The 25472-nt window shown below is 46.3% G+C and overlaps 1 protein-coding gene across 1 annotated transcript in view; it reads right to left on the reverse strand.

The window, feature by feature from the left end:
* Nucleotides 1-270: 270 nt before the first annotated feature.
* LOC139264065 (collagen alpha-6(VI) chain-like) overlaps nucleotides 271-25472 on the reverse strand; it is a 177596-nt gene continuing 152394 nt past the window's right edge. The window contains exons 32-39 of the mRNA XM_070880163.1: nucleotides 20186-20197; nucleotides 19580-20073; nucleotides 15450-15531; nucleotides 14223-14891; nucleotides 7726-7825; nucleotides 7600-7640; nucleotides 2384-2428; nucleotides 271-1008 (exon numbers count right to left, since the gene is read on the reverse strand). Of these exons, the coding sequence (XP_070736264.1) occupies nucleotides 833-1008; nucleotides 2384-2428; nucleotides 7600-7640; nucleotides 7726-7825; nucleotides 14223-14891; nucleotides 15450-15531; nucleotides 19580-20073; nucleotides 20186-20197 (1619 nt within the window). The 3' untranslated portion in view covers nucleotides 271-832. The remainder of the gene's footprint in view (nucleotides 1009-2383; nucleotides 2429-7599; nucleotides 7641-7725; nucleotides 7826-14222; nucleotides 14892-15449; nucleotides 15532-19579; nucleotides 20074-20185; nucleotides 20198-25472) is intronic.

The raw sequence follows: 25472 nt of genomic DNA on the forward strand, positions 1-25472 counted from the left end.
ACAAAACTTTGCTGTAGTCTCTCAATAAAGTCATCCCAATCATCACCAACACAGTACCTCTCTTCTGTGCTGCTAGTCGCCGTGCTAGCGTGGTTTAAATTCCAGTTTCTCGTCGCCAATGATATGTGCTTACTATAAAGTATAAATGCACACGAGGCCCATGCTTGACAGAAGGTCACTTTGTGACCAGTTACCTTTATTACCAAGACCTCAAGTGATGAAGGTGGGTGGAGCTTTCCCTTTTATACCTGAAAGTCCAGGTTAGGAGTGTCGCCCACAATTTCGCCCCTTGTGGTCATTGTTCTCAAGGTGTACAACTGAGGTCAGCTTATACATGGGTTGGTTACAATGATAGTTGAATACATGACAGAAACGTATAAGATTCTGACGGGACTGGACAGGTTAGATGTGGAAAGAATGTTCCCGATGTTGGAGAAGTCCAGACCAGGGGACATAGTCTTAGGATAAGGGGTAGGCCATTTAGGACTGAGATGAGGAGAAACTTCTTCACTCAGAGAGTTGTTAACCTGCGGAATTCCCTGCCGCAGAGAGTTGTTGATGCCAGTTCATTGGATATATTCAAGAGGGAGTTAGATATGGCCTTTACAGCTAAAGAGATCAAGGGGTATGGAGAGAAAGCAGGAAAGGGGTACTGAGGGAATGATCAGCCATGATCTTATTGAATGACGGTGCAGGCTCGAAGGGCTGAATGGCCTACTCCTGCACCTATTTTCTGTGTTTCTATGTAAGTCACTGTTATTTTCCCGATGGAACATTCCATGTTGTTCTACCTTGCAGAGACACATATTAAAAAAAGTATATAAAATAGTATTTAGAAGGCATATTTTAGACACAAGGCTTCACATTCCTCTTGCGTGTCAAATCTGTTCTTGTTTCCTCCACAGCCACCGTACCAGAACCTTTTGCAGACTCGGAATGTCTTATTAAAGAACCATTTTAATCTGTAGTTGTAACAGTTCCCTTCTTCGCGATTCAGTGCACACACATCTAGAATGAAAAGAATGAAGTAACTGAGAAATTGGTAAGGAATTAATCCACTTTACAAGTCACAGCACTGTAATGTATGTAAACAAGGGACAGACCTTAAGGAAACAAGTTTCAACAAAGCTCTTGACTGTTGTTTTGACACACAGTCCATTGTATTCACTGCCATGTTAATAACCCTCAAATAGGAACCAGGAGTTGTTGGCCAGTGAGGCAAGTCAGATCCCTGAGATGTGGCACAGGTTCCACCCAGGTACATTCAAATGAAGTGACCTCTCAATAACCCCATAGCGTTAGTGCTGGAGGGCGCCAGTGATCACGATCCTGGCATATTTCACAGAATTGCTGGACTCTTCATTCTATGGTCCATAATCTTCAGAGGGTTGGTCACCATAGAAACCAGAGCTGGAAAAATGATGTCATGTCTTATTCTGAAAACCTGCTCACCAATGGGAATAACCTTGAGGGTTCTTTATTGATTTTCAGCCTCACGGAAAACAACTGTTTCAAATCTCTCCTGACATCAGATAACCTCTCTGCTGATGCACCCTTGTATGGGTCCCGTTTAACTGCACATTATGCTGTACGGAAACTTGTTTAGTGTTCTTACCACTTCGGCTTTCGTCATCGATTGAGTATTATGGGGAAAGTATGAGGGACTAATTGGATAGTTCTTTCAAAGAGCTGGCACAGACACGATGGGCTGAATGGCCTCCTGTGCTGTATGATTCTTGTAGTTATGATAGAAAAGTAATAGTTTTAAGATCTGCAGGGTTTCCTAAGGCAGGAGCAGCTCAGGGTCCTGATCTCAGGAAAACTTGTGTATTTTCTCGATGAGTCGAGTAATTCTGATTCAAATCTGCGTATGTGTTTTTGGAATGAAAGGCTCTTGCCATTTTTGGCAGTGTGCAAGCTAAAGCTAATAATGCATGATGAAATGTGCATGGAACCTCAAGGGTGCTGCAGAACTGGCTTGTTTTAGAGAGGTGGTTGTTGGCCTTCACCACCTTGGCAGTGAGCTACTGGAGCGGATTGTTCGCCCGTTATAGACCACGGCCAACTTTCCGTTCCATTGGTTTCAACATGAAATGATAATTGGATGGGTTCTATAGCGGGCTGGGCACTCTATCCACCAGCTCACCGCCCAAGGTGGAAATTACCCGCAGCACGTGCGTTTCAAATCCTTCTCTAGGCTGAGATTAGTCATTTTCAGTGCTGGGGGTAGAGCTTGACTTTGTGCAACAGAATAAAACAGGCGATAGCAAATCGGCAGCCTGTTCTACATCTCTCCCGATTTTTATTTCAGTCGGGAGATATGTAAAGCGGGCTGCAGTCAAAATTAACCCCTTGGTTTCTACAGCATCTTATTTCTATTTACCTTCATTCTCCATCTCGTTTCCTTGGAGTTCAACCAACGTTTCACCTGCAAAGAAAATAATTAACTGTAAATAAAAGCATTGTGTTGAAATTGCAGTTCTTTCAAAAAGAAAACAACAGTTTTATTAGTTTTCTTCAATGATTCTGGAAATAAAATCACTTAAAAAAAAAAGGTTCTCTTGAGATCTTGGTGATGTTCTTGACGGCGAAGATTCCCACTGCTGAGGAAGGCAACCTTTCTCTTTACCCTGCTTCACGTTTTCATGTATCAATAATAGTACATAACAGACTCAGGGTGGGGAGAGAGGTTGTGACTGAGATGCATTACCTGATCCATGAGGCAACCTTCTATACTGCACTACCTGGGCCTCTGAGGAGTCAGCTGCTTTGTTTGGCTCATTGACCATTGGACCTCGATTTTAACTTGGTGTGGGCAGGGGCCGGGGAATGGGGTGGGGGGGGGGGGATGATGGTGGGTGCTGGGACGAGCCACAAACCCGCAAGTCCTGCGCAGCGCAAGGTCTGGGAGTTTGTCAACTCCACGGCCTCATTTCAATGGTGCTCTTCCCACCGGAACCCAGCCAGATCCTGGCCGGCGGGTGGGAAATGTATTTCTGGCAGCAGATGCAACACCTGGGAATCTGAGGGAAAGGTCCCCAGCACTAAAGTACGCGTTTTTGAGGGCTCCCAAGGATTTTTGAAGCATTGGGGTCGGGAGAGAGTGCTGGTTGAGGAGGAGGGGGGATAATGAAACTGGAGGCAGTGGAGACCCAAGCTTTCTTTGCGGGGCCCAAAGGAGTATTCCTACCACTTCTGGCCCACAAGGAAACTTACTTTTCTGTAACAACAGCTCACCTTGCCCTCACTGCAGCTCCTGACAGTTTTGGCATGGCAGGCAAGGCGTCACTGCTCCCCTGCTCAGGCCTCAGGCTAAAATTGTAATCGGGTTCCGATTATGTCATTGGGGCCCGAACTGCATATTTAAAGCGGGACCCCACTGCGTGTCCTGCTCACCTGCCGAAAACAGCAGGTTAAAATCCAATCTTGTGGCGGGTTAATGTAGAAAAATATCCTACGGAAGTTTTAAAGAGAAAATAAATGAGTTGATGTCAAGCATTTGTTGGATGGTTAGGAGAGGTGACTGAAAATTTGGGGAAAGTGATGTGTCTTCATAAGGCTTTTACAGGTGGAGAAATAGGTACAGAGGTGAAGGTGCCTGGGGAGGGAGTTTCAAAGAGTATTGCTGAGGCACTGAAGACTCTGCTACCAAAGGAGCAGGAGATGAAATGGGGGTGAGAGTCAGAGGAAGAAAGATAAGGCTGGAGAAGGTACAAAGGTAGCATTGAGTGAGGATTTTAAATCTGATCTGTTGTGAGATGGGGGACCCAATGTGGGCGGCTGGATGTTAAGGGGTGGGTATGTGGTGAGTGATGCTTAGCTTGGGACAAGATGCCAGCAGTGTTTGCACAAGTTGGAATTTATGGAGGTCGAAATTGCGAAGTTAGCAAGCTGGTTATTAAAAGGTTGATTCTAGACTTCAGGAAGACATCGACAGGCTGGTGAAATGGGCAGAAAGGTGGCAGATGAAATTTAACACAGAAAAGTGTGAAATGATGCATTTTGGTAGAAAGAATGAGGTGAGGACTAAATGGTACAATCCTAAAGTAGGTGCACGAACAGAGAGACCTGGGGTATGGTCTTGGCCCTCCAAACCGTGGTCTTGGGTACACGTCGACTATACAGGCCCATTCTTGGGTAAAATGTTCCTTGTGGTTGTAGACGCGTATTCCAAGTAGATTGAATGTCAGACAATGGCGGCTAGCACGTCCGCTGCCACCACTGAAAGCTTGTGGGCCATGTTTGCCACACACGGCCTACCCGATGTCCTGGTGAGCAACAACGGGCCATGTTTTACCAGTGCTGAGTTCAAAGAATTCATGACCCGTAACAGGATCAAACATGTCAGATCTGCCCCGTTTAAACCAGCGTCCAATGGTCAGGCAGAGAGAGTAGTGCAAACCATCAAGCAAGGCTTGAAGAGCGTAACTAAGACTCAGTGCAGACTCGCCTATGCAGAGTCCTGCTTAGCTACCGCACAGGACCCCACTCACTCACTGGGATCCCACCTTCTGAACTGCTCATGAAAGGAGCACTTAAGACAAGACTCTCGTTAGTTCACCCTGATCTACATGAACAGGTAGAGAGCAGGCAACTTCAACAAAGTGCATACCATGATAGCGCAAATGTGTCACGCAAGATTGAAATCAATGATTCTGTATTTGTATTAAATTAGGACAAGGTCGCAAGTTTCTTCCTAGTACTGTCGTGGCCAAAAAGGAGAGCAGGGTGTTTTGGGTCAAACTTTCAAATGGACTCATTCACTGGAAACACTTGGACCAAATCAAACTCAGATTCACGGACTATCCTGAGCAACCCACCTTGGACCCTACCTTTTTTGATCCTCCAACATACACACCAGTGGCAACCGGCACCATGGTTGACCACGAAGCAGAACCCATCGTCCACAGCAGCCCAGCAGGGCCCAACATACCTGGCAGCCCAGCAAGGCCAGCTGCACAGCAGCCCAGCAAGGGTCCAACATATGATTGAACAACACCAGCTTTCATACCGAGATGATCAACCAGGGCAAGAAAGGCCCCAGATCGACTCACATTGTAAATAGTTACACTATTGAATTTGGAGGGGGTGGGAGTGTTGTTATATATGTAAACTTGTATTTACTCTGTACAGCCACCAGAGGGTTCACCCTCTGGAGTCCCAAGGGATCCCATAATCCCTTGGGAGCACAGGTATTTAAAGAGGCTTCTCAATTTGGAGAGGCACTCTGGAGACCTGCAATACAAGACTAAAGTTACATTTTACTTTCAGCTCACAGTGTTCAGTCTGACTCTTTCTCTATACACAACAGGATCGACTGGGTCTGTATTCACTGGAGTTTAGAAGAATGAGAGGGGATCTCATAGAAACATATAAAATACTGACAGGACTGGACAGGTTAGATGCAGGAAGAATGTTCCCGATGTTGGGGAAGTCCAGAACCAGGGTAGACAGTCTAAGGATAAGGGGTAAGCTATTTAGGATCGGGATGAGGAGAAACTTCTTCACTCAGAGAGTTGTTAACCTGTGGAATTCTCTACCGCAGAGAGTTGTTGATGCAAGTTTGTTGGATATATTCAAGAGGGAGTTAGATATGGCCCCTGCGGCTAAAGGGATCAAGGGGTATGGAGAGAAAGCAGGAAAGGGGTACTGAGGTGATGATCAGCCATGATCTTATTGAATGGCGGTGCAGGCTCGAAGGGCTGAATGGCCTACTCCTGCACCTATTTTCTATGTTTCTATGTATGCGTGCATGAACCCTCGTTGAAGGTGGCAGGGCAGGTTGAGAAAGCAGTTAAAAAGGCTTAAGGGATCCTGGGCTTCATAAATAGCGGTATGGAGTACAAACGTGTGGAAATTAAGATGAACCTGTATTAAACACTGGTTCGGCCCCAACTGGAGTAGTGTGCCCAATTCTGAGCACCACACTTTAGGAAGGTGCAGAAATGATTTACGAGAATTATTCCAGGAATGAGAGACTTCAGTTTTATTGATAGACTGGAGAAGCTGGGGTTATTCTCCTTGGAGCAAGAAGATTGAGAGGACATTTGATAGAGATTTCTAAATCATGAGAGGTCTGGACAAAATAGATAGAGAGAAACTGCTTCGATTGGCAGAAGGCTGGAGAACCAGAGGACACAGATTGAAGATGATTGGCAAAAGAACCAAAGGCGACGCAAGAAAAAACTTATTTTACGCAGCGAGTGGTTGTGATCTGGAATGGTGGTCGAGGCAGGCTTAATCTTATCTTTCAAAAGGGAGTTGGATAACTATCTGAAGGAAAAAAATTGCAGGGCTACGGGGAAAGGGCCGGGGAGTGGGACTAGCTGAGACCAACTGGCCGAGTGGTCTTCTTCCGTGCTGTAAATATTCTATGATTCTAGAGATGATGATGGTGGTGGATAAAAGTTTCAGCGGCAGTTGGAGTAAGGTGTGGTGGAGATGGGAAATGTTGCAGAGTTTGAAAGTAATCAATCTAGGTAGTGAATGAGATAAATGGACAAACAGAGCAATGGAATTATTTCAGCCTGAGCAAGTAGCCAGGGAGCGGGATGGAGCAGACGGCAAAGGTGAGTTTTGGGTGGGAGCCAAAAGCAACGTCTTCAGTCTTCCTAATGTTCAAGTGGATGGAAATCTGGCTTATCAGACAGAAAAGGTGGTTGTGTTCTGGAGTTGGGCAAGAGGAGATTAAAGAGGTAGAGGGTGGGTTTCATTGAAGAGATGAGCTTGATGAGAATGAAGAGAAGCTGCAAAGTGATAGCACATGCAAGTGGGTCAAGGTTATGGATCAGTGAGGGCTTCAGAGCAAGAAGGCTTTAAGCTCAGTTTAACCTCATCCTTCCAGAACAGTAACCCTACCATTTTACCCTTCCAGCTTTAACATTCAGCTGAATTATAGCACATTGACAATGCGTCACTCCCTTAGTACTGTCCTGGAGTACTAAGCCATGTCATGTGCTCAAATCCTTTTGGAAGCTACAACCTCCTGGGCCAGAGAGGAATATGCTAGCAATTGAGCCAAGCTGCCATTAACTGGCATATTATGGGTTATAAGGCGCTTTGTGGGAGTGAAGCCAGGTAATAAACATTTCACAATTTCCTCTGATGTCACTAAAGGCAAAATAAATAATACATTTCTGCAATGTTTGGGTTAATATTTATAGTCACAGGAGCGTGATCAACTTATTGTACTTATTGTATTTGCAATATTTTAATTTTTTTGGCTGTCGTTAGTTCCTGTTGAGGTCACATTTTGATATATTAATTAAAGGAAAACAATTAAGACATCAGCTTTTCCAGAATACATTTATTCCTTGAAATCTCTCATGTTAAATCAATGAAGACACATTCAGGAATACATTTAAATATTTTTTGGAACTTGCTGCCCCAAAAGGCTGTGGATGGTTAGGGACAATTGGAGCGTTCAAGACTGATATCGCTAGATTTTTGTTTGGTAAGGCTATTATAAATGTGGAGCGGACGGGTAAATGGAGTTGAGGTACAGATCAGCCATGATCTGATTAAATGGTGGAGCAGGCCCGAGGAGTCGCATGGTCTCTTCCTTTTCTAATGTCGCTATGATCCTTTTTGTTTACTTACCATCGTCCTTTAGTTCGTCCATGTTTTCCATGATATCCACTCTGAAACAAAGAGGTGATACAATAGTCATTGGGGATTACTTACATTAATGTTCAATATCTGGTAGTGTGTTTCTGTAAAACATACCGTTCTAAATCTGCAGATGTTCTAATTTCCTCTGTTCTCCAAAATTTTATTCCTCCACATTCCCTCTGTAGAGCTGCGGGTGGATAGCTGTTGAGTGCCACTGTAAAATATAAAAATAAAATATTTCTCTTTACGAGAATCCTGCCAGTGAGTCTGCATTAAAATAAAACACGAGATAAGACTCCATTAATTACCCGATTCAGGGAACGCTGCAGATTAAGGAATGACCCAGAAAGGACTAATTCTATTTCATAAAGTTCTACGGTCACTTTTTGAAGCTCTTATGGGACAGCTCTTATGGAACTCCGGCCATGACTTAAATATTAATAAGAAAGAGAGGGGGTGAAATTTTGTGCCGCCCCGTTTGGGGCAGTAATTTTTTAATTGTGGCAAATTGGGCATTTCACCCCAGGAGTGAAGTGGGGGGCAGGTGGCGGGGGGGTAAATGAGGCGCTAATGGCCTCAGCTGGGTGCTGCAGGGGTGCTATTCACAGCCACTCCCCTCCCCTTTTATAGGGGGCACTGGAAAAAGGAAAATTTGATTTTAGTGCCCAAAAAAAAACCCAAAAAAAGGAAAAAAAAAAGGGCCTTGTAAATGTCTGGTGTGTCATCCAGGGCGGGTGGCACCGATTAATGTTTTTGTTTTGCAGGTAAACTCCAAAAAGAGTTTCACAGCCACTTACCCAATTTCAGCTGTTCAATTCATCAATCAGCCTTCAATCATAATGTGAGCATTGTGCCATTTATGCTTTCAGAAGCTGTCCATCCTGCACCTGAGCCTCCCCAAGACATTCTGGAGGGAGAGGAAGAGGAGGAGGAGCCGAGCACTGTGTCATTGCATCTCTCACCCGCCAGCACCAGCTCAGAGACTAGCACTACGCGTTCATTAGAGATAGCTTAGTCTTCTTCTTAGGCAGTCCCTTGGAACCAACTTGCTTCCACACTAAAAATGAGTTCTCGGGTAACTGATGAGTCCAATGTGGGACCTACAGTCTCTGTCACAGATGGGGCAGGCGGTGGTTGAAGGGATGGGTGGGTGGGGTGCTTCGGTTGTCGTGGGCTCCTTTCGCCGTTTGCACTTGACTTCCGCTTGCTCCCGGCGAAGAGACTCGAAGTGTTCGGTGCCTTCCCGGATGCTTCTCCTCCAGTTTCAATGGTCTTGGGCCAGGGATTCCCAGATGTCGGTGGGGATGTTGCACTTTTTCAAGGAGGCTTTGAGGGTGTCCTTGAAGTGTTTCCTCTACCCACCTGGGATTCTCTTGCTCCGAGTAGCACGCTTGTTTCGGGAGGCCCGCATCGGGCATGCTGACGATGATATAGTCTAGCAGATGCCAGTGCTTGGAGCGAAGGTGCTGCCATGAAGCCTTGTACTCATCTCTCTGATGGAACAAGGTGTTGGTTATGACAAGGCTATGTTCTAAGCATTTTATCAGGAGGAAGGTGTCATGAATTTCACATTACTGTCTGTAACTGTATCTTACCATGCTATACATGACTGTAACTGGATATGACCTGTAACAATATGCATACCTTACTACCAGGGGTGCACTTGCAGGAGACACTCCATACCTGTCCCACTGAGGTATATAAAGGGAGGTCTCAGGCAAGTGCAGCACTGGAGAGCTGGAATTAAAGGTGCAGGTCCTGAGTGACCTTGACTTCAGCATGTGTCTCGTATAAGTCAGTGCATTAGAGTCAGGACTTAACAGAAGGTACCGTTGCAGTTGGTTTTCCCTACGCCTTCTCTATCAATCACACCTCCCCAGAGGTCTGTGTCCTTTCCAACTCTGGCATTAAAGTCGCCAAGGACGATCAGATTCTCACCCGTTGGGATTCAAGGTCGGAGTGGAATTCCTCTTTGGTCTCATCTGTGGCCTCCAGTGTTCGAGTGCACTGATGACCGTAGTGTACTGGTTCTGGGTTAGAGTGAGCTGAAGGCGTTCACTTATCCCGCAAGGGGAGTCTCTGAGATGTTCAACTCTCTCATTTTTTATGACGAAGTCTACCCCATGGAGGCGGCGTTCTTCCGGTTTGCCTTTCCAGAAAAAGGTGTAACCACCTCCTTGCTCCTTGAGCTGGCTTTCCGCTGCCCGCCGAGTCTCGCTTAGGGCGGTGATGTCAATGTCGAAACGTCTGAGCTCCTGGGCAACGACAGCAGTATGGCGTTCCGGTCTGTTGCTGATAGGGTTGTCTATGAGGGTCCTGATGTTGCAGGTCCCGAACTTCATTTTAAAGGGTGAAAGATACCCTGTGCGTGAATTCTTTTATTGTGGGGTGGCGGTTGTACACCAGCTACCACATGAACTTGACAAAGCAAGGTCTTGGTCCAATGGCAAGGGGTTCCAAGACAATTGGAGACCAGACTCTGCTACATCGGCCTAGCACACACTCACACAAACATTATCCTATGAAACCCAGCCAGAGAGAACTTGCGGGAAGGAGGGAGGAGGACATAGTGTAGTCCTCCCGGCCTTGCTGTTGTCTCGTACTACACCTTCCCTGTGCCCCGACCCCGCTGCTGGCCCACGTTGTGCCGCTCCTGGGCCCCGACCTCGCTCTTGGACCCCGACCTCGCTCTTGGGCCCCGAACTCGCTCTTGGGCCCCGAACTCGCTCTTGGGCCCCGAACTCGCTCCTGGGCCTCAACCTCGACCTCGCTGCACCTGTCACCGGCCCTGGTCCTGGGCCCCGACCTCGCTCTTGGGCCCCGAACTCGCTCTTGGGCCCCGACCTCGCTCCTGGGCCTCAACCTCGACCTCGCTGCACCTGTCCCCGACCTCGCTCTTGGGCCCCGAACTCGCTCCTGGGCCCCGAACTCGACCTCGCTGCACCTGTCCCCGGCCCTGCTCCTGGGCCCTGACCTCACTCCGAGAGACTCAGCTACCTGGGTTCCGGTAACGTCACACTTCAATGTTGTCTCCCTCTCAGGACAGCACATGCTGAGTCCTGGGGTGCTCCTCTGAACCCTGCTGCCAGTGGTGGTGTTCCTTCCCAGGTCGGGTCGGGTTAGCTTAGTAGAGGGGTCTGAACTGGGTGATGCACCGGGGCCGAGCAGGCTGGAACAAGGCCTTAGGGAAAGGGATCCTCGGGAATCATCTCCCGGAGGGCAAGTTTGCACGCGAGATCTGCTCCACAGGGCTCAGATGAGGACCTCGATGGGGAGGCATTTACACAAAGGGTGATGGCTATGCACTCTGACATCATAGGTGCAATGGCAAGGCTACCCAAGAGCCCTTCGGCAGTGGTACAGTGAGTGGAGGAATCTGCCTCCAGCATTGCAGAGAGCTCTGCGCACCCCTTGGAGCCTATCATTGCCAGTGTGCAGAGGATGGTGGACTCCTTGAGAGAGCGTGCGGATCCAGACCTAATGACGCAGGTCATGGGCGACGTGGCAGCTTCCATTGCAGCACAGGCGGAAGCAACTCAACGTCTTAGTGCTGTAATGCAGACAATGGTTTGTGGCATGGAAGCTCAGACAGCTCTCATGCAATCTCAAGTTGATGCCACACAATGTCTCCATGCTGTCATGTAGTCAGTGAATGCTGGCAAGGCCAGCTGTAATCTCTGACCCTGTCACACAGCAGCCTTCCACGAACTGTATTTCAGCCACAGGGGACACACTGCAGAGGAGCACTAGATTAGTTAGACCAAAGAGGGGCTATAAGGAAATGTACAAGGGTGATTCAGTAAATACATTATGTAAGTTTTTTGATGTTCTGATATAAATTTTGATTGGAATATTTAATCTTTGCTGTTGTTTCTCATTTCAGTTTTGGGGCTTTGGAATGGAAGGGAAAATGGATGTGGTGATGGGGATGTCCAGAGGAACCAGGAAGTGGGATGGAATTCACTGGAACCAACTCTGATGAGACAGTCAGTCAGTCGCACGCCTTCCTTACACAATGGCGATGGGCTCGCTGCCTCCTCCATTGCTGTTGTTGTTGCTCCTGTTCCTCCTCCTCCTCCTCCTTGGGTGCTGCAGCTATGCCTGGTGACAATGGCTGCGTCCTCCTGATGGCCAGGTTGTGCAGCATGCAGCAGACGATGACAAATAGAGACACCTGCTCAGGCAACTACTGGAGGACTCCTCCCGAGCGGTGAAGGCAACGGAACCATTGCTTGAGCACTCCGATGGTCTGCTCAATGATGTTCCTGGTGGCGGCATGGCTCTCATTGTATGAGTGCTGGGCAGGAGTGTTGGGGTTGCAAAGGAGAGGCATGAGCCAGGTGGAGAGCGGATTGCCCTTATCTCTGAGCAGCCAGCCACGAGCTTGATGTGGTGGCTGGAACAGAGCTGGCAAACCGGTCTGATGCAGAATGAAGGCATCGTGGCTGCTGCCAAGATAGCCGGCATTGACAGTGAGGATTCTGTACGTGTGGTCGCAGACCAGCTGCACATTCAATGAGTAGCAATCTTTGCGGTTACGGAAGACCTCTGGATTGTGATGTGGTGCCCGCAAAGCAATGTGGCTGCAGTTAATGACACCCTGCACCATGGGGAAGCCCGCTATCCTGACGAAGCCACAGGCATGCAAGTGCTGCTTCTCTCTGGTCATGGGGAAGAAGATGTAGTCCCTCCTCCTTCTGTACCGAGCATCTATGACCTCGTGGATGAAGCAATGGACGGCAAACTGGAAGATGTTGGCGATGTCTCCTGTCGCTCCCTGGAGGGATCTATTGGTGTATAAATTGAGTGTGATGGTGACCTTGACTGCCACTGAGAGAGTCGTCCTCAACCTGGTCTGAGGCTCGAGGTCTGAATGCAGCAGATGGCAGAGCTCTGTGACCATGTTCTTGTTGAAGCGCAGTCTTCAAACACACTGTTTCTCAGTGAAATTTGATGTAGGAGAACTGCTGCCAGAATACCCTGGGTGGATAAGGTCTGCTGTTGCCAGACCTGTGGGGCCATCTCCCTCTGGCCACATTTTGATGCCTTTGTCCCTGTCTTTCTCCCTGTGACACTTCATCTTTCCCTTTGCATTTGTCTTCGCCTAATTATCCTCCGATTGTGACGTTAGAGTAGGACGTCAAGAGCCAACACAGCCCCCATGAAGCGAGAGAAATGTGAGTTGAAATCTGCCCTGAATGATACTGGAGAATAGTTAGACGGCAGAACATTCCTTGAAGTCAAAATCACTGATCTGTCCACCAGCCACTCTGCCTATGTGTTAGCAAGCGGCAGAGTAATGGCCGACAGAAAACATTTTTCAAGATGGCGCCTTTAAATAGCACACCTCCGGCCGACTCCCGATGGCAACTTGACAGCTCAAGCTGTCGCTGTCACCGCTAAGCGATAAGTGAGGGTGCGCGGCCGAATTTCACTTCCAGGATGGTAAAACACGCTGCCCATGGTGATGACATCATCATCAACGTGCGCAGCCAAGCGGGGTGCTACCTCATCCTGTCTCTGCAAAACCACTGCCCAATTTCACACGGTGGGGGGGGCGCTTTTATTGCTGCGCCCGGGCAAAAAGCATTTTGTACCCCCCGGAGATGCTAATGGCAGTCGCAAAACAAGGCAATTTCGGCCCCACAGAGATGTAGAGAGTGTCTGTTTGGGGCAGAGTTAATGAAGCAGCCTCGTTCTGTTGCCTGAGGAGTCAGTGAGTGACTTCTAACTGCACTCTCACTCTGTCAGTTCACTGTATCACCAATTATCCCTCCGCATCACCAGGGCGATGGATTAGAAAACATTAGCAGTAAGAGGGGTGACCAACCAGGACCGACAGGCAATCTATGTTTCCAATCAATGTCTTATGGGAGAAAGCAGAGTGAAAAAGGAGGCTGTACTTTCAGCACAAACCCATGTACTTCAGCCACGAGGCCGAGTTCGGGACGGCATGAATTCAGATTTTGCCAGACCCGCCACTGCACCTGCTTTGATCGATACCAGCTTTTCCTCGTGTTGTAATATAATAAGTGAATGTGTGCAGCATTCCTCTTATGCTGAGAGTTATGGCTCACACAGAGACAGGCAGTGGAACCTTGGCTTGCTCTGGACTAAAGACAATTTGGAAATAGTCGAAAATTCTTACCTGCATCCCTTGATTTACATGTTTTGTTTTCATTCTCAGAATTTGGGCATCACTGGCAAAGCCGACATTTATTGTCACAAGTTTACATCGTTCTTCATTTGCTAACTTTAGTCTAAAGTATGCCTTAATAACAAACAGATGGACTATCCTAAACTCAAAGCTGCCTTGGTGCTGACATTAACAAAGAAAGATGTACCCCTGTTATGGAGTGAAATCTTCGACCTTGTTATTTTCAGTGAAGTAAAGTTGATGTGAATATAAATGAGGTGTCTCTGCTCTATTCTCACAGCTTTCATTAACATTAGCAATCCACCCTCTTAATGGATGTACTCCTATCCATTTAACTTAAAATGAAACATGACTTGGATTGTATTTGTACCATGGTCTTATGAAGTATATACACTCCACATATCCAGTTATAGTTTTATCTGTAAACTTTTCATTAGGTTGTTACTGCACTTACCTGCCAGGTTTTTCAGAAAAGCCACTGCAAACTTTTGTGCATATTGCATTTCAGCCTCCAGGGCTTTGTCCAGGTGAACGAAATGTTGATCAGTAGGAAAACTGACAAACTCCTCCAGGACGGTGACATTAGTTACCTCTCCAAGAACCAATGCAAATATTGTAAAACCTTTACATTTGGCTTCTTGTGATATTTCCAGTAATTTCTTCTCATCAATACTTGTTTCCCCTGAAAATATTGTAAAGATAACCTTGTAAGTCTGTTGATTTATGGGATTTAAGAAGAAATTCTTCAAGCTCCATTCAATAGTACCGCCAATGCCGGAGGAGCTCTCCGGCTGACTGAACGAGTCTTGTATGTGTCTCTTCTTCAGTGTTTTTGCACTGTAATCCAAAATTCCAAACTCCAGGTTAAATGGATCTTCCCCATATCTCGGTGTGTAACTTGGTGTGTGTTGTACAAGAGCCACCCTGGGATGAAGATCAGAGGCCTTTGGTTCTGTGGAACTTACAAACTCATTAAGCATTGAGTTTAAGAAGTGCTGAACTGATTCTGATTGTGCAGTTTCCACTTGCCGCAAATCATCAACAACAAAAGTTATGTCCAGATTTACTGGGAAAGGAAGATGGGAGGTGTATCTTGCACACTGGTCATCTGGTTTGCACTCATCTGTAAAGATAGATTAGAAGTTCTTAGTTCATTTTTTGCTGAACAACATGTTTAGGAGTTAGATCAATGTTTTTAGATTTTGTGTGGGTTCTCATACAAACAGAATCAACATTTTGAAAGAATTCAACATTTTAAAGAAAATAATTTTACATACGTGACAATACATACTAGTCGATCTGTCATTCGGTTACACATGGAAAGCCAAGACCAATGGGGTTTTCAGGTTAATTGAGGTTAAAGGACAGGGGATAATTTGATATGGGTAAGTTGGCATAATTCAGTCCCCATTTTAATCTTATATATTCTGTTCCTCATTTTATATATTTCCATTATAAATTGCTATGTGCATATTATAATGTAAAATGGCTGTATAAACTTGTAATTACACCATCCCACCAGAGCAGCACCTCCACTGGTGAACTGTTGTGACATGTCTACATAAACAATTTCTTTTATGAATGTGAAAGATGTGAATTTATAATGCAAAAAGTAAACAGGACGTGCATGCAGATGTAAGAACTTTATGATATTATAGATATGATAAATCTGAAATCATACCAAAGCACAGTGTGCATAACAGGACTTGGCGTAACCGTTCTTGAGAGCCTTGCTGCTGTCTTGGCAACACCACCACTGTATCCTTGTGCAAAGAATATAAAGAAAATTAGAAATGAAGAAAAAATATTCAACATTGGTAAATGTGAAAATGTAGTTCAGTAACAGAAACACAAAAGGGGCGACTTTAACCTGGTGGGCAGACACCTGGTGGAATAGCAGTTAAAATCACCTGTGAGATTCGTCGGCAGGCATCTTTCTGCTGAATCCGATTTTAACACACCCTTCTAAAGAGACGAGAAGGACACCCCCGGAAACCAGCGGGGTCTTTCTTTAAATATACAAATCGGGCTCCAAAGACATCACGACTGCTATTTTAACTTTGGGCCTGAGCAGGGAAACTATTGTGGCTGTCTCGCCAGGCCAAGCCAGTGGGAAGGGGAAGCGGGGCCAAAAGAGGTCCAAAGAGAGAAGAATTTTTTAGATCTATATTTTTGACTTTCCTTGTGAGGCCAGGAGGTCCCAGGTTGCGGCGTCGATCCGTACAACTTTGCGATTCTGTCCTCCGGCTTCAGGCAGGAAATTGCCCAAGGAAGGCAGTGCAAATGAGGCTCGGGTATTAGAATCGCCCGGGCCTTACGTTAACAATGTCAGCAGAGCTGGGGGGGTCGCGGGGGTGCGTGTTAATTTGAATTCATACCCGTCTGATTCCCGCCCTGAGTTACAATCAGGCTGAAACACTCGGACGATTTTACTATATATAATGTGTATTATAAAAACAACAGAAAATAAACAATATGGAATCTCCAGATTCTATGCATTTCCATACAGTAAACACGTGGTTTATATTTGTATGGCTCGATTACAATATTAGGATTCACAGCTAAAAAAAATGCAGAGGGTAAAATGGTCAGGTCAACTGGACCCAAAGGCATCATGGTCCTAATGAGAGCAAGGCAAAAAAACACTTCTCACAGAACATAACTGGCAATAAAACACAAGTACACACAGAAAAAACAGCAGAATCATCGTAAAATTTAACATCTGATTCAGTACAAGGAATAATAATAGATTATTATTTTTAAAAACTACAGGGCCGATAAGGGATTTCTTAAAGAATTCTACAACAACAACTTGCATTTATAGTGGCTTTAATATAGTAAAATGTTCCAAGAGGCTTTACAGGAACATAAACAGACAAAAATTGACACCGAACCAAAGGAGACATTAGGACAGGTGATCAACAGCTTGGTCAAAGAGGTAGGTTTTAAGGAGTGTCTTCACATGAGCGTTGGCAGATGGAGTATAATGTTGGAAAGAGTGAGGTCATGCACTTTGGCAGAAAAAATCAAAGAGCAAGTTATTATTTAAATGGGGAAAGATTGCAAAGTGCTGCAGTAAAGTGGGACTGGGGGTTACTTGTGCATGAAACACAAAATCATAGTATGCAGGTCCAGCAAGTGATCAGGAAGGCCAATGGAATCTTGGCCTTTATTGCAAAGGGAATGGAGTATAAAAGCAGGGAAGTCTTGCTACAGTTGTACAGAGTATTGGTGAGGCTACACCTGGAATACTTATGCTATAGTTTTGCTTTCCATATTTACGAAAGGATATACTTGCTTTGGAGGCAGTTCAGAGAAGGTTCACAAAGTTGATTCCAGAGATGAGGGGGTTGACTTATGAGGAAAGGTTGAGTAGGTTGGGCCTCTACTCATTGGAATTCAGAAGAATGAGAGGGGATCTTATCAAAACATGTAAGATTATGAGGGGGCTTGATAAGGTGGATGCAGAGAGGATGTTTCCACTGATAGGGGAGACTAGAACTAGAGGGCATGATCTTAGAATAAGGGGCCGCCCATTTAAAATTGAGAAGAGGAGAAATTTCTTCTCTCAGAGAATTGTGGATCTGTGGAATTCACTGCCTCAGAGAGCTGTGGAAGCTGAAACATTGAATAAGTTTAAGACAGAAATAGACAGTTTCTTAAACAATAAGGGAATAAGGGATTGTGGAGAGTGTGAAGTGAAGTGGAGCTAAGTCCATGGTCGGATCAGCCATGATCCTATTGAATGGCGGAGCAGGCTCGAGGGGCTGTATGGCCTACTCCTGCTCTTATTTCTTATGTTCTTATGTTCATATGTACTCATTTGATGATCCTGCTAACATATCATCCCTACTCAAAGCTGTAATTGTTTCTTTAATTAATACTGCGAACCCCCTCCTTTTTAACCCCCCTCTCTATCCTATCTGAAAACCCTGCAACCAGGAATGTTGAGCTGACATACCTGCCCCTCTTTCAGCCATATCTCAGTAACAACTATAATATCGTACTTCTAAGTGTCTATCTGTGCTCTCAGCTCATCTGCCTTATTCCCTATATTCCTTCCATGTAGCACTGCAAAACTCCCTTGTTGTCTATTTTCTAGCCCTTGTTTCCTCTGTCTTCCAAATTCTCTTTCTACTTTACTGCTTTCCAATTTCAGCGTTGCTCCTCTCCCTTCTGAATCTATTCTCAGATTCCCATGCCCCTGCCTAGCTAGTTTAAACCCTCCCCAACAGCACTAGCAACCCCACCCACCCCTCCCCCACCCCGCCCCCACGAGGATATTGGTCCTGCCTCTGTTGAGGTGTAACCCATCCGACTTGTACAGGTCCCACCACCCCTAGAAATGGTCCTAATGCCTCAGGAATCTAAAGCCTTCCCTCCTGCAGCATCTCTCCAGCCATGCATTCATCTGCTCTATCCTCCTATTTCTGTGCTCACTAGCATGTGGCACCAGGAGTAAGCTGGAGATTACTACCTTTTAGGTTCTGCTTGTTAAACTCTCTGCTAGCTCCCTCAAATCTGCTTGCAGGACCTCATTCCTCTTGCTACTTAGGTCATTGGTAAAGATATGGACCACAACCTCTGGCTGTTCACCCTCTCCCCCTAGAATACCCTGCAGCTGCTCAGTGACATCCTTGCATCCTTGTCCCTGGCACCAGGGAGGCAACATACCGTCCTGGAGTCAAGTCTGCGGCCGCAGAAACGCCTGTCTGCTCCCCTGACTATCGAATCCCCTCTCACTATAGCTCTTCTACTCTTCTTCCTTCCCCCCCGTGCAGCTGAGCCACCCTTGGTGCCGTGGACTTGGCTCTGCCTGCAATCCCCAGAGGAACCATCACCCCAACCAGTACTCAGAACAGAATACTGGTTGGAGAGCGAGATGCACTCAGGGGTGCATCAGTACTCCCTCAGTACTGCACTGGAGTGTCGGCCTCGATTCATATACTCAAGTCCCTGGGGTGGGACCTGAGCCTACAATCTTCTGACTCTGAGGCGAGTGTACTACCCACTGAGCCACAGCTATACCGCCCTCTCTTCTGTGGAGCTGCAGGTCTGTGCTGCTGCTGGTGGTCATCTTGGGCATCAACTGAGGTCCAAAGTAACAGCATAAGCGGCACCCATGCTGATATGATAGAATAGAGCTCCAAAGTGGAGATGATGCCTCTAAAGTGCGAAAAATAACCTCTCAGCACAAGCACTGTGAACAAACTCTCACACACAAGCAGGTAAGAAAGCAGCTGTGAGTACTCAGTACCTGTTGACATGTTTGCCTGTCATGGATTCAACCCCCTCAATTGCCATGTTCTTCTTCCTTTGCTTTCACTGGCGAGTTCCAGGAAGCCCAGGAAACCCATGGACCCAAAGCTAAACTCCAAAACACACATTAATATGGTTGTCATTGAGCGATTAATGTACTAAAATTGATACCCAGCCTCTCACGAGGGGGTTGCTCACACGGAGCCTAACGCGCTGCACTTAAATACGGAAATCGGTGACTTGGAGCCGGCTTCCCGACACGTCCACATTTTCGGGATTTCACCCCCAGCTGCACCCAAACCCACGTTAAAGTTCCCCCCCCCGCTCCCCGAAGTCTTCTGGCAGCTCTGCTAATGTAGAATATAAAGTACATATTACTAAAGATAGTGCATAATTTTATACCAGCTTATATCTCATGCACACTTGGGACTGACACACACCCTATAATGAGACATGATGGGATTGTCTTTTGTACATGCCTCAGTATCCAGGCTGATTCCTCATCTTACACACTGTTATGGAATGTAACAAATGAGGAAATAGTTTTCTTACCCTGAAAGTCCGTTTTACTTCTGGGATGTCTTTAAAGGAGATGATGACTGGAATGATACCTAAAGCACTGAACTGCAAGGCAGCTGTAGCTATAGCCTCAGTGTCTTTGGATACACCATTAGTGATAAACACAGCTATTTTCCTCACAAGGACACCATTACGAATTCGTTTAAAAGTGTTTCTTGCAACAGACTGCATACCAATGCCAATATTCCGTTTTCTGTTTGATCGTTCATGTCCTAGTGCCTCTATTTTTTTCAGAAGTAAGTGTTTTTTCCTAAAGTCTGAAAATCGAATGAAAGGCCTTGCTTCATTATTGTATGTCAGAACCGCCACACGAGCACCGGTGGGACAGTTGCTTTCAGAGATGTTAATATCCTGCAGAAGATTAATTACAATTCCCTTCATCCTTTCAAATATAGATCGTGTGACATCTGCAGACATGTCCAGAGCGAATGCCAGCTCCGTGGGGTATGCAGGGCACTCTCCTCTTCCTGGAACAATGCAAAGAAGTTTAATATTTAAAAATGTAATTTATTCTAGTGAGAGACAAATTCAAAAGGAATGGCTAGTTGGCTATTATAAAACCAGAAAGAAATTACTTACTTTGCGAACAAGCTGTAGGTACAAAATACATCAAGAGTGTTAATATTTGATGATATAGTAATTCCAGAATTTAGTTCATATTTAGCGTAGCTTGTATACTCCTTTAAGACCCTCCCTAAAAACCCATGTCGTTGACCAAGCTTTTGGCCACCCTTCCTAATATCGCCTTCTTTGGCTCAGAATCCATTTTCTTTTGGATTACACCTTTGTGAAATGCCTTGGGAAATTTTTCTATGCAAAAGAAACTATATAAATGCAAGTTGTTGTTGATATCTCCTATTCTGCACATACAACTCTGACTAAAAACGTGAACCTATTTAATAAGACGAGCTGCACCATTCTACGCTCGAGGTAATCATGAAAGAAACATATTCACAAGGCCTTCCCCTCTCTTTATACAGGCTCAATTTGGTTATACTCTCACTGCTATCTTCTCTTCAGCTTCTTGCTACAGGACATCCCATGCTAAAAAATCAAATGTTACCCAAGGAAAAATGATACAAGCCAAATCCCCGCAGGCACAGCTGTGACATCTACCACTACCAGGAATTACTAGGGGACCGAGGGTCTAGTAAGGAGGAACTGAAGGAAATCCTTATTTGGCGGGAAAATGTGTTAGGGAAATTGATGGGATTGAAGGCTGATAAATCCCCGGGGACTGGGAGTACTTAAGGAAGTGGCCCTAGAAATTGTGGATGCAATGTTGATCATTTTTGTTTTCTATGTGGACTTGTATTTACTCTGTACAGCCACCAGAGGGCTCATCACCTGGAGTCCCAAGGGATCCCATAATCTCTTGAGAGCACAGGTATTTAAGGAGGCTTCACAGATTGGAGAGGCACTCTGGAGACCTGCAATAAAAAACTAAGGTCACACTTTACTTTGAGCTCACAGTGTTCAGTCTGACTCATTCTCCATACACAACAACTGGCGACTAGATACAGATAGAGAACCCAAAGGTGCAGAGAACAGTGGGCATCCTGGAGAAATTTTCGGAGGGAGATAATTGGGAAACTTTTGTGGAGCGACTCGACCAATGCTTCATGGCCAACGAGCTAGATGGGGAAGAGAGTGCTGCCAAACGAAGGGCAATCCTCCTCACTGTCTGTGGGGCACCAACGTATGGCCTCGTGAAGAATCTACTCACTCCAGCAAAACGCACTGAGAAATCGTACGACGATTTGTGCACACTGGTCCGAGAGCATTTGAAGCCGAAGGAAAACGTTCTGATGGCGAGGTACCGGTTCTACACCTACAAAAGGTCTGAAGGCCAGAAAGTGGCGAGTTATGTCGCCGAGCTAAGACGCCTTGCAGGACATTGCGAATTTGAAGGACATTTGGAACACATGCTCAGAGACTTTTTCGTACTTGGCATCAGCCACGAAACCATACTTCGCAAACTTTTGACTGTAGAGACCCCAACCTTGAGTAAGGCCATAGCGATAGCCCAGGCGTTCATTGCCACCAGTGACAATACGAAGCAAATCTCTCAGCACACAAGTGCTGCTACAAGTACTGTGAACAAAGTAATGTTGTTTTCGAATCGTAACATACAGGGCAGGTCACACATACCTGCAGCTGCACATCCGTAGATGATGGGGGTGATCATCGTTTCCATTCATGCCGATTCAAAGAGTATGTTTACAAGGGCTGTGGAACAATGGGACACCTCCAACAAGTGTGCAGGCGAGCTGCTAAGCCTGTTAAACCTGCAAACCACCACGTTGCAGAGGAGGACAGATCCACGGAGGATCACGATGAACCAGAGCCTCGGATCCAGGAGGCAGAGGTACATAGGGTGCACACATTCACCACGAATTGTTCTCTGATAATGCTGAATGTTGAACTAAATGGACTCCCAGTGTCAATGGAGCTGGACACGGGCACGAGCCAGTCCATCATGGGCAAAAAGACTTTTGAAAGATTGTGGTGCAACAAGGCCTCAAGGCCAGTCTTAGCTCAGTTCGCACGAAACTAAGAACTTACACAAAAGAACTGATTCCTGTAATCGGCAATGCTACCATAAAGGTCTCATAGAAACATAGAAAATAGGTGCAGGAGTAGGCCATTCGGCCCTTTGAGCCTGCACCGGCATTTAACGAGTTCATGGCTGAACATGCAACTTCAGTACCCCATTCCTGCTTTCTCGCCATACCCCTTGATCCCCCTAGTAGTACGGACTATATCTAACTCCTTTTTGAATATATTTAATGAATTGGTCTCAACATTTTCTGTGGTAGAGAATTCCACAGGTTCACCACTCTCTGGGTGAAGAAGTTTCTCCTCAGGTCGGTCCTAAATGGCTTACCCCTTATCCTTAGACTGTGACCCCTGGTTCTGGACTTCCCCAACATTGGGAACATTCTTCCTGCATCCAACCTGTCTAAACCCGTCAGAATTTTAAACGTTTCTATGAGATCTCCTCTCATTCTTCTGAACTCCAGTGAATACAAGCCCAGTTGATCCAGTCTTTCTTGATAGGTCAGTCCCGCCATCCCGGGAATGAGTCTGGTGAACCTTCGCTGCACTCCCTCAATAGCAAGAATGTCCTTCCTCAAGTTAGGAGACCTAAACTGTACACAATACTCCAGGTGTGGCCTCACCAAGGCCCTGTACAACTGTAGTAACACCTCCCTGCCCCTGTACTCAAATCCCCTCACTATGAAGGCCAACATGCCATTTGCTTTCTTAACCGCCTGCTGTCCCTGCATGCCAAACTTCAATGACTGATGTACCATGACACCCAGGTCTCGTTACACCTCCCTTTTCCTAATCTGTCACCATTCAGATAATAGTCTGTCTCTCTGTTTTTACCACCAACGTGGATAACCTCACATTTATCCACATTATACTTCATCTGCCATGCATTTGCCCACTCACCTAACCTATCCAAGTCACTCTGCAGCCTCATAGCATCCTCCTCACAGCTCACACTGCCACCCAACTTAGTGTCATCCGCAAATTTGGAGATACTACATTTAATCCCCTCGTCTAAATCATTAATGTACAATGTAAACAGCTGGGGCCCCAGCACAGATCCTTGCGGTACCCCACTAGTCACTGCCTGCCATTCTGAAAAGTACCCATTTACTCCTACTCTTTGCTTCCTGTCTGCCAACCAGTTCTCAATCCACGTCAGCACACTACCCCCAATCCCATATGCTTTAACTTTGCACATTAATCTCTTGTGTGGGATCTTATCGAAAGCCTTCTGAAAGTCCAAATATACCACATCAACTGGTTCTCCCTTGTCCACTCTACTGGAAACATCCTCAAAAAATTCCAGAAGATTTGTCAAGCATGATTTCCCTTTCACAAATCCATGCTGACTTGGACCTATCATGTCACCTCTTTCCAAATGCGCTGCTATGACATCCTTAATAATTGATTCCATCATTTTACCCACTACCGATGTCAGGCTGACCGGTCTATAATTTCCTGTTTTCTCTCCCCCTCCTTTTTAAAAAAGTGGGGTTACATTGGTAACCTCCACTCCATCGGAACTGATCCAGAGTCTATGGAATGTTGGAAAATGACTCTCAATGCGTCCGCTATTTCCAAGGCCGCTCCTACAATGGAGCGGTACACAAGCTGCCATTCTGGGTGGTACCGGGCGATGGTCCCACGCTGCTCGGCAGGAGCTTGCTGGGAAAGATACGCTGGAACTGGGACGACATCCGAGCGCTATCGCCCGCTGACGACACTTCGTGTGCCCAGGTCTTAATCAAATTTCCTTCGCTGTTCGAACCAGGTATCGGGAAATTCCAAGGAGCAAAAGTGCAGATCCACCTAATTCCGGGGGCGCGACCCATCCATCACAAGGCGAGAGCAGTACCGTACATGATGAGAGAAAGGGTAGAGATTGAGCTAGACCGGCTGCAAAGAGAGTGCATCATTTCACCGATTGAGTTCAGCGAGTGGGCCAGTCCTATTGTCTCAGTCCTCAAGGGAGACGGCACCATCAGAATCTGTGGCGATTACAAAGTAACTATCAATCGTTTCTCCCTGCAGGACCAATACCCACTACCAAAGATCGACGACCTCTTTGCAACGCTGGCGGGAGCAAAGACGTTCACAAAGCTGGATCTGACTTCAGCCTACATGATGCAGTAACTGGAGGAATCACTGAAGGCCCTCACCTGCATCAATACGCACAAAGGACTTTTTGTTTATAACAGATGCCCGTTTGGAATCCGATCAGTGGCGGCGATATTCCAGAGAAACATGGAAAGTTTACTGAAGTCTGTCCCGCACACTGTGGTCTTCCAGGACGACATCTTGGTCACAGGTCAGAACACAGTCGAGCAGCTGCAGAATCTGGAGGAGGTTCTTAGTCGACTCAACCACGAGGAGCTCAGGTTAAAACGCTCAAAGTGCATTTTCCTGGCACCTGAAGTGGAGTTCTTCGGAAGGAGGATTGCGGCGGACGGCATCAGGCCCACCAATGCGAAGACGGAGGCAATCGAGAATGTACCGAGGCCACAGAACGTGATGGAGCTGCGGTCGTTTCTGGGACTCTTGAACTACTTTGTTCACTTCTTACCACGTCTCAGCACAATGTTAGAACCACTACATGTCTTATTACGAAAAGGGGGTGAATGGGTTTGGGGAAAAAGCCAAGAAAATGCCTTTGTAAAAGCGAGAAAATTGTTATGCTCAAACAAATTGCTTGTGTTGTATGATCCATGTAAGCGTTTGGTACGAGCATGTGATGCATTGTCATATGGCGTCGGGCATGCATTGCAACAAGCTAATGATTTCGGGAAACTGCAACCGGTTGCTTATGCATCCAGGAGTCTGTCTAAGGCTGAGAGAGCCTGCAGCATGTTTGAAAAAGAAGCGTTAGCGTGTGTCTATGGGGTAAAGAAAATGCATCAATACCTGTTTGGGCTAAAATTTGAATTGGAAACTGACCATAAGCCACTTCCAAGAGTAAAGGGATAAATACCAACGCATCGGCCCGCATCCAGAGATGGGCGCTCACGTTGTCCGCATACAACTACGCCATCCGCCACAGGCCAGGCTCAGAAAACTGTGCCGATGCTCTCAGTAGGCTGCCATTGCCCACCAAGGAAGTGGAAATGGCGCAGCCTGCAGATCTAGCCATGGTTATGGAAGCATTTTAGAGTGAGCAATCACCCGTCACTGACTGGCAGTTCAAAACCTGGACAAGCCAGGACCCCTTATTATCACTCGTCAAAAGCTGTGTGCTTCAGTGTCCCAGTGGAAATGCAGGAAGAGATAAAGCTGTTCCAGCGGCGCATAGATGAAATGTCTATACAGGCAG

Source organism: Pristiophorus japonicus, chromosome 5 (genome assembly GCF_044704955.1).
Source record: "Pristiophorus japonicus isolate sPriJap1 chromosome 5, sPriJap1.hap1, whole genome shotgun sequence".
In the NCBI taxonomy this organism is placed as follows: domain Eukaryota; kingdom Metazoa; phylum Chordata; class Chondrichthyes; family Pristiophoridae; genus Pristiophorus; species Pristiophorus japonicus.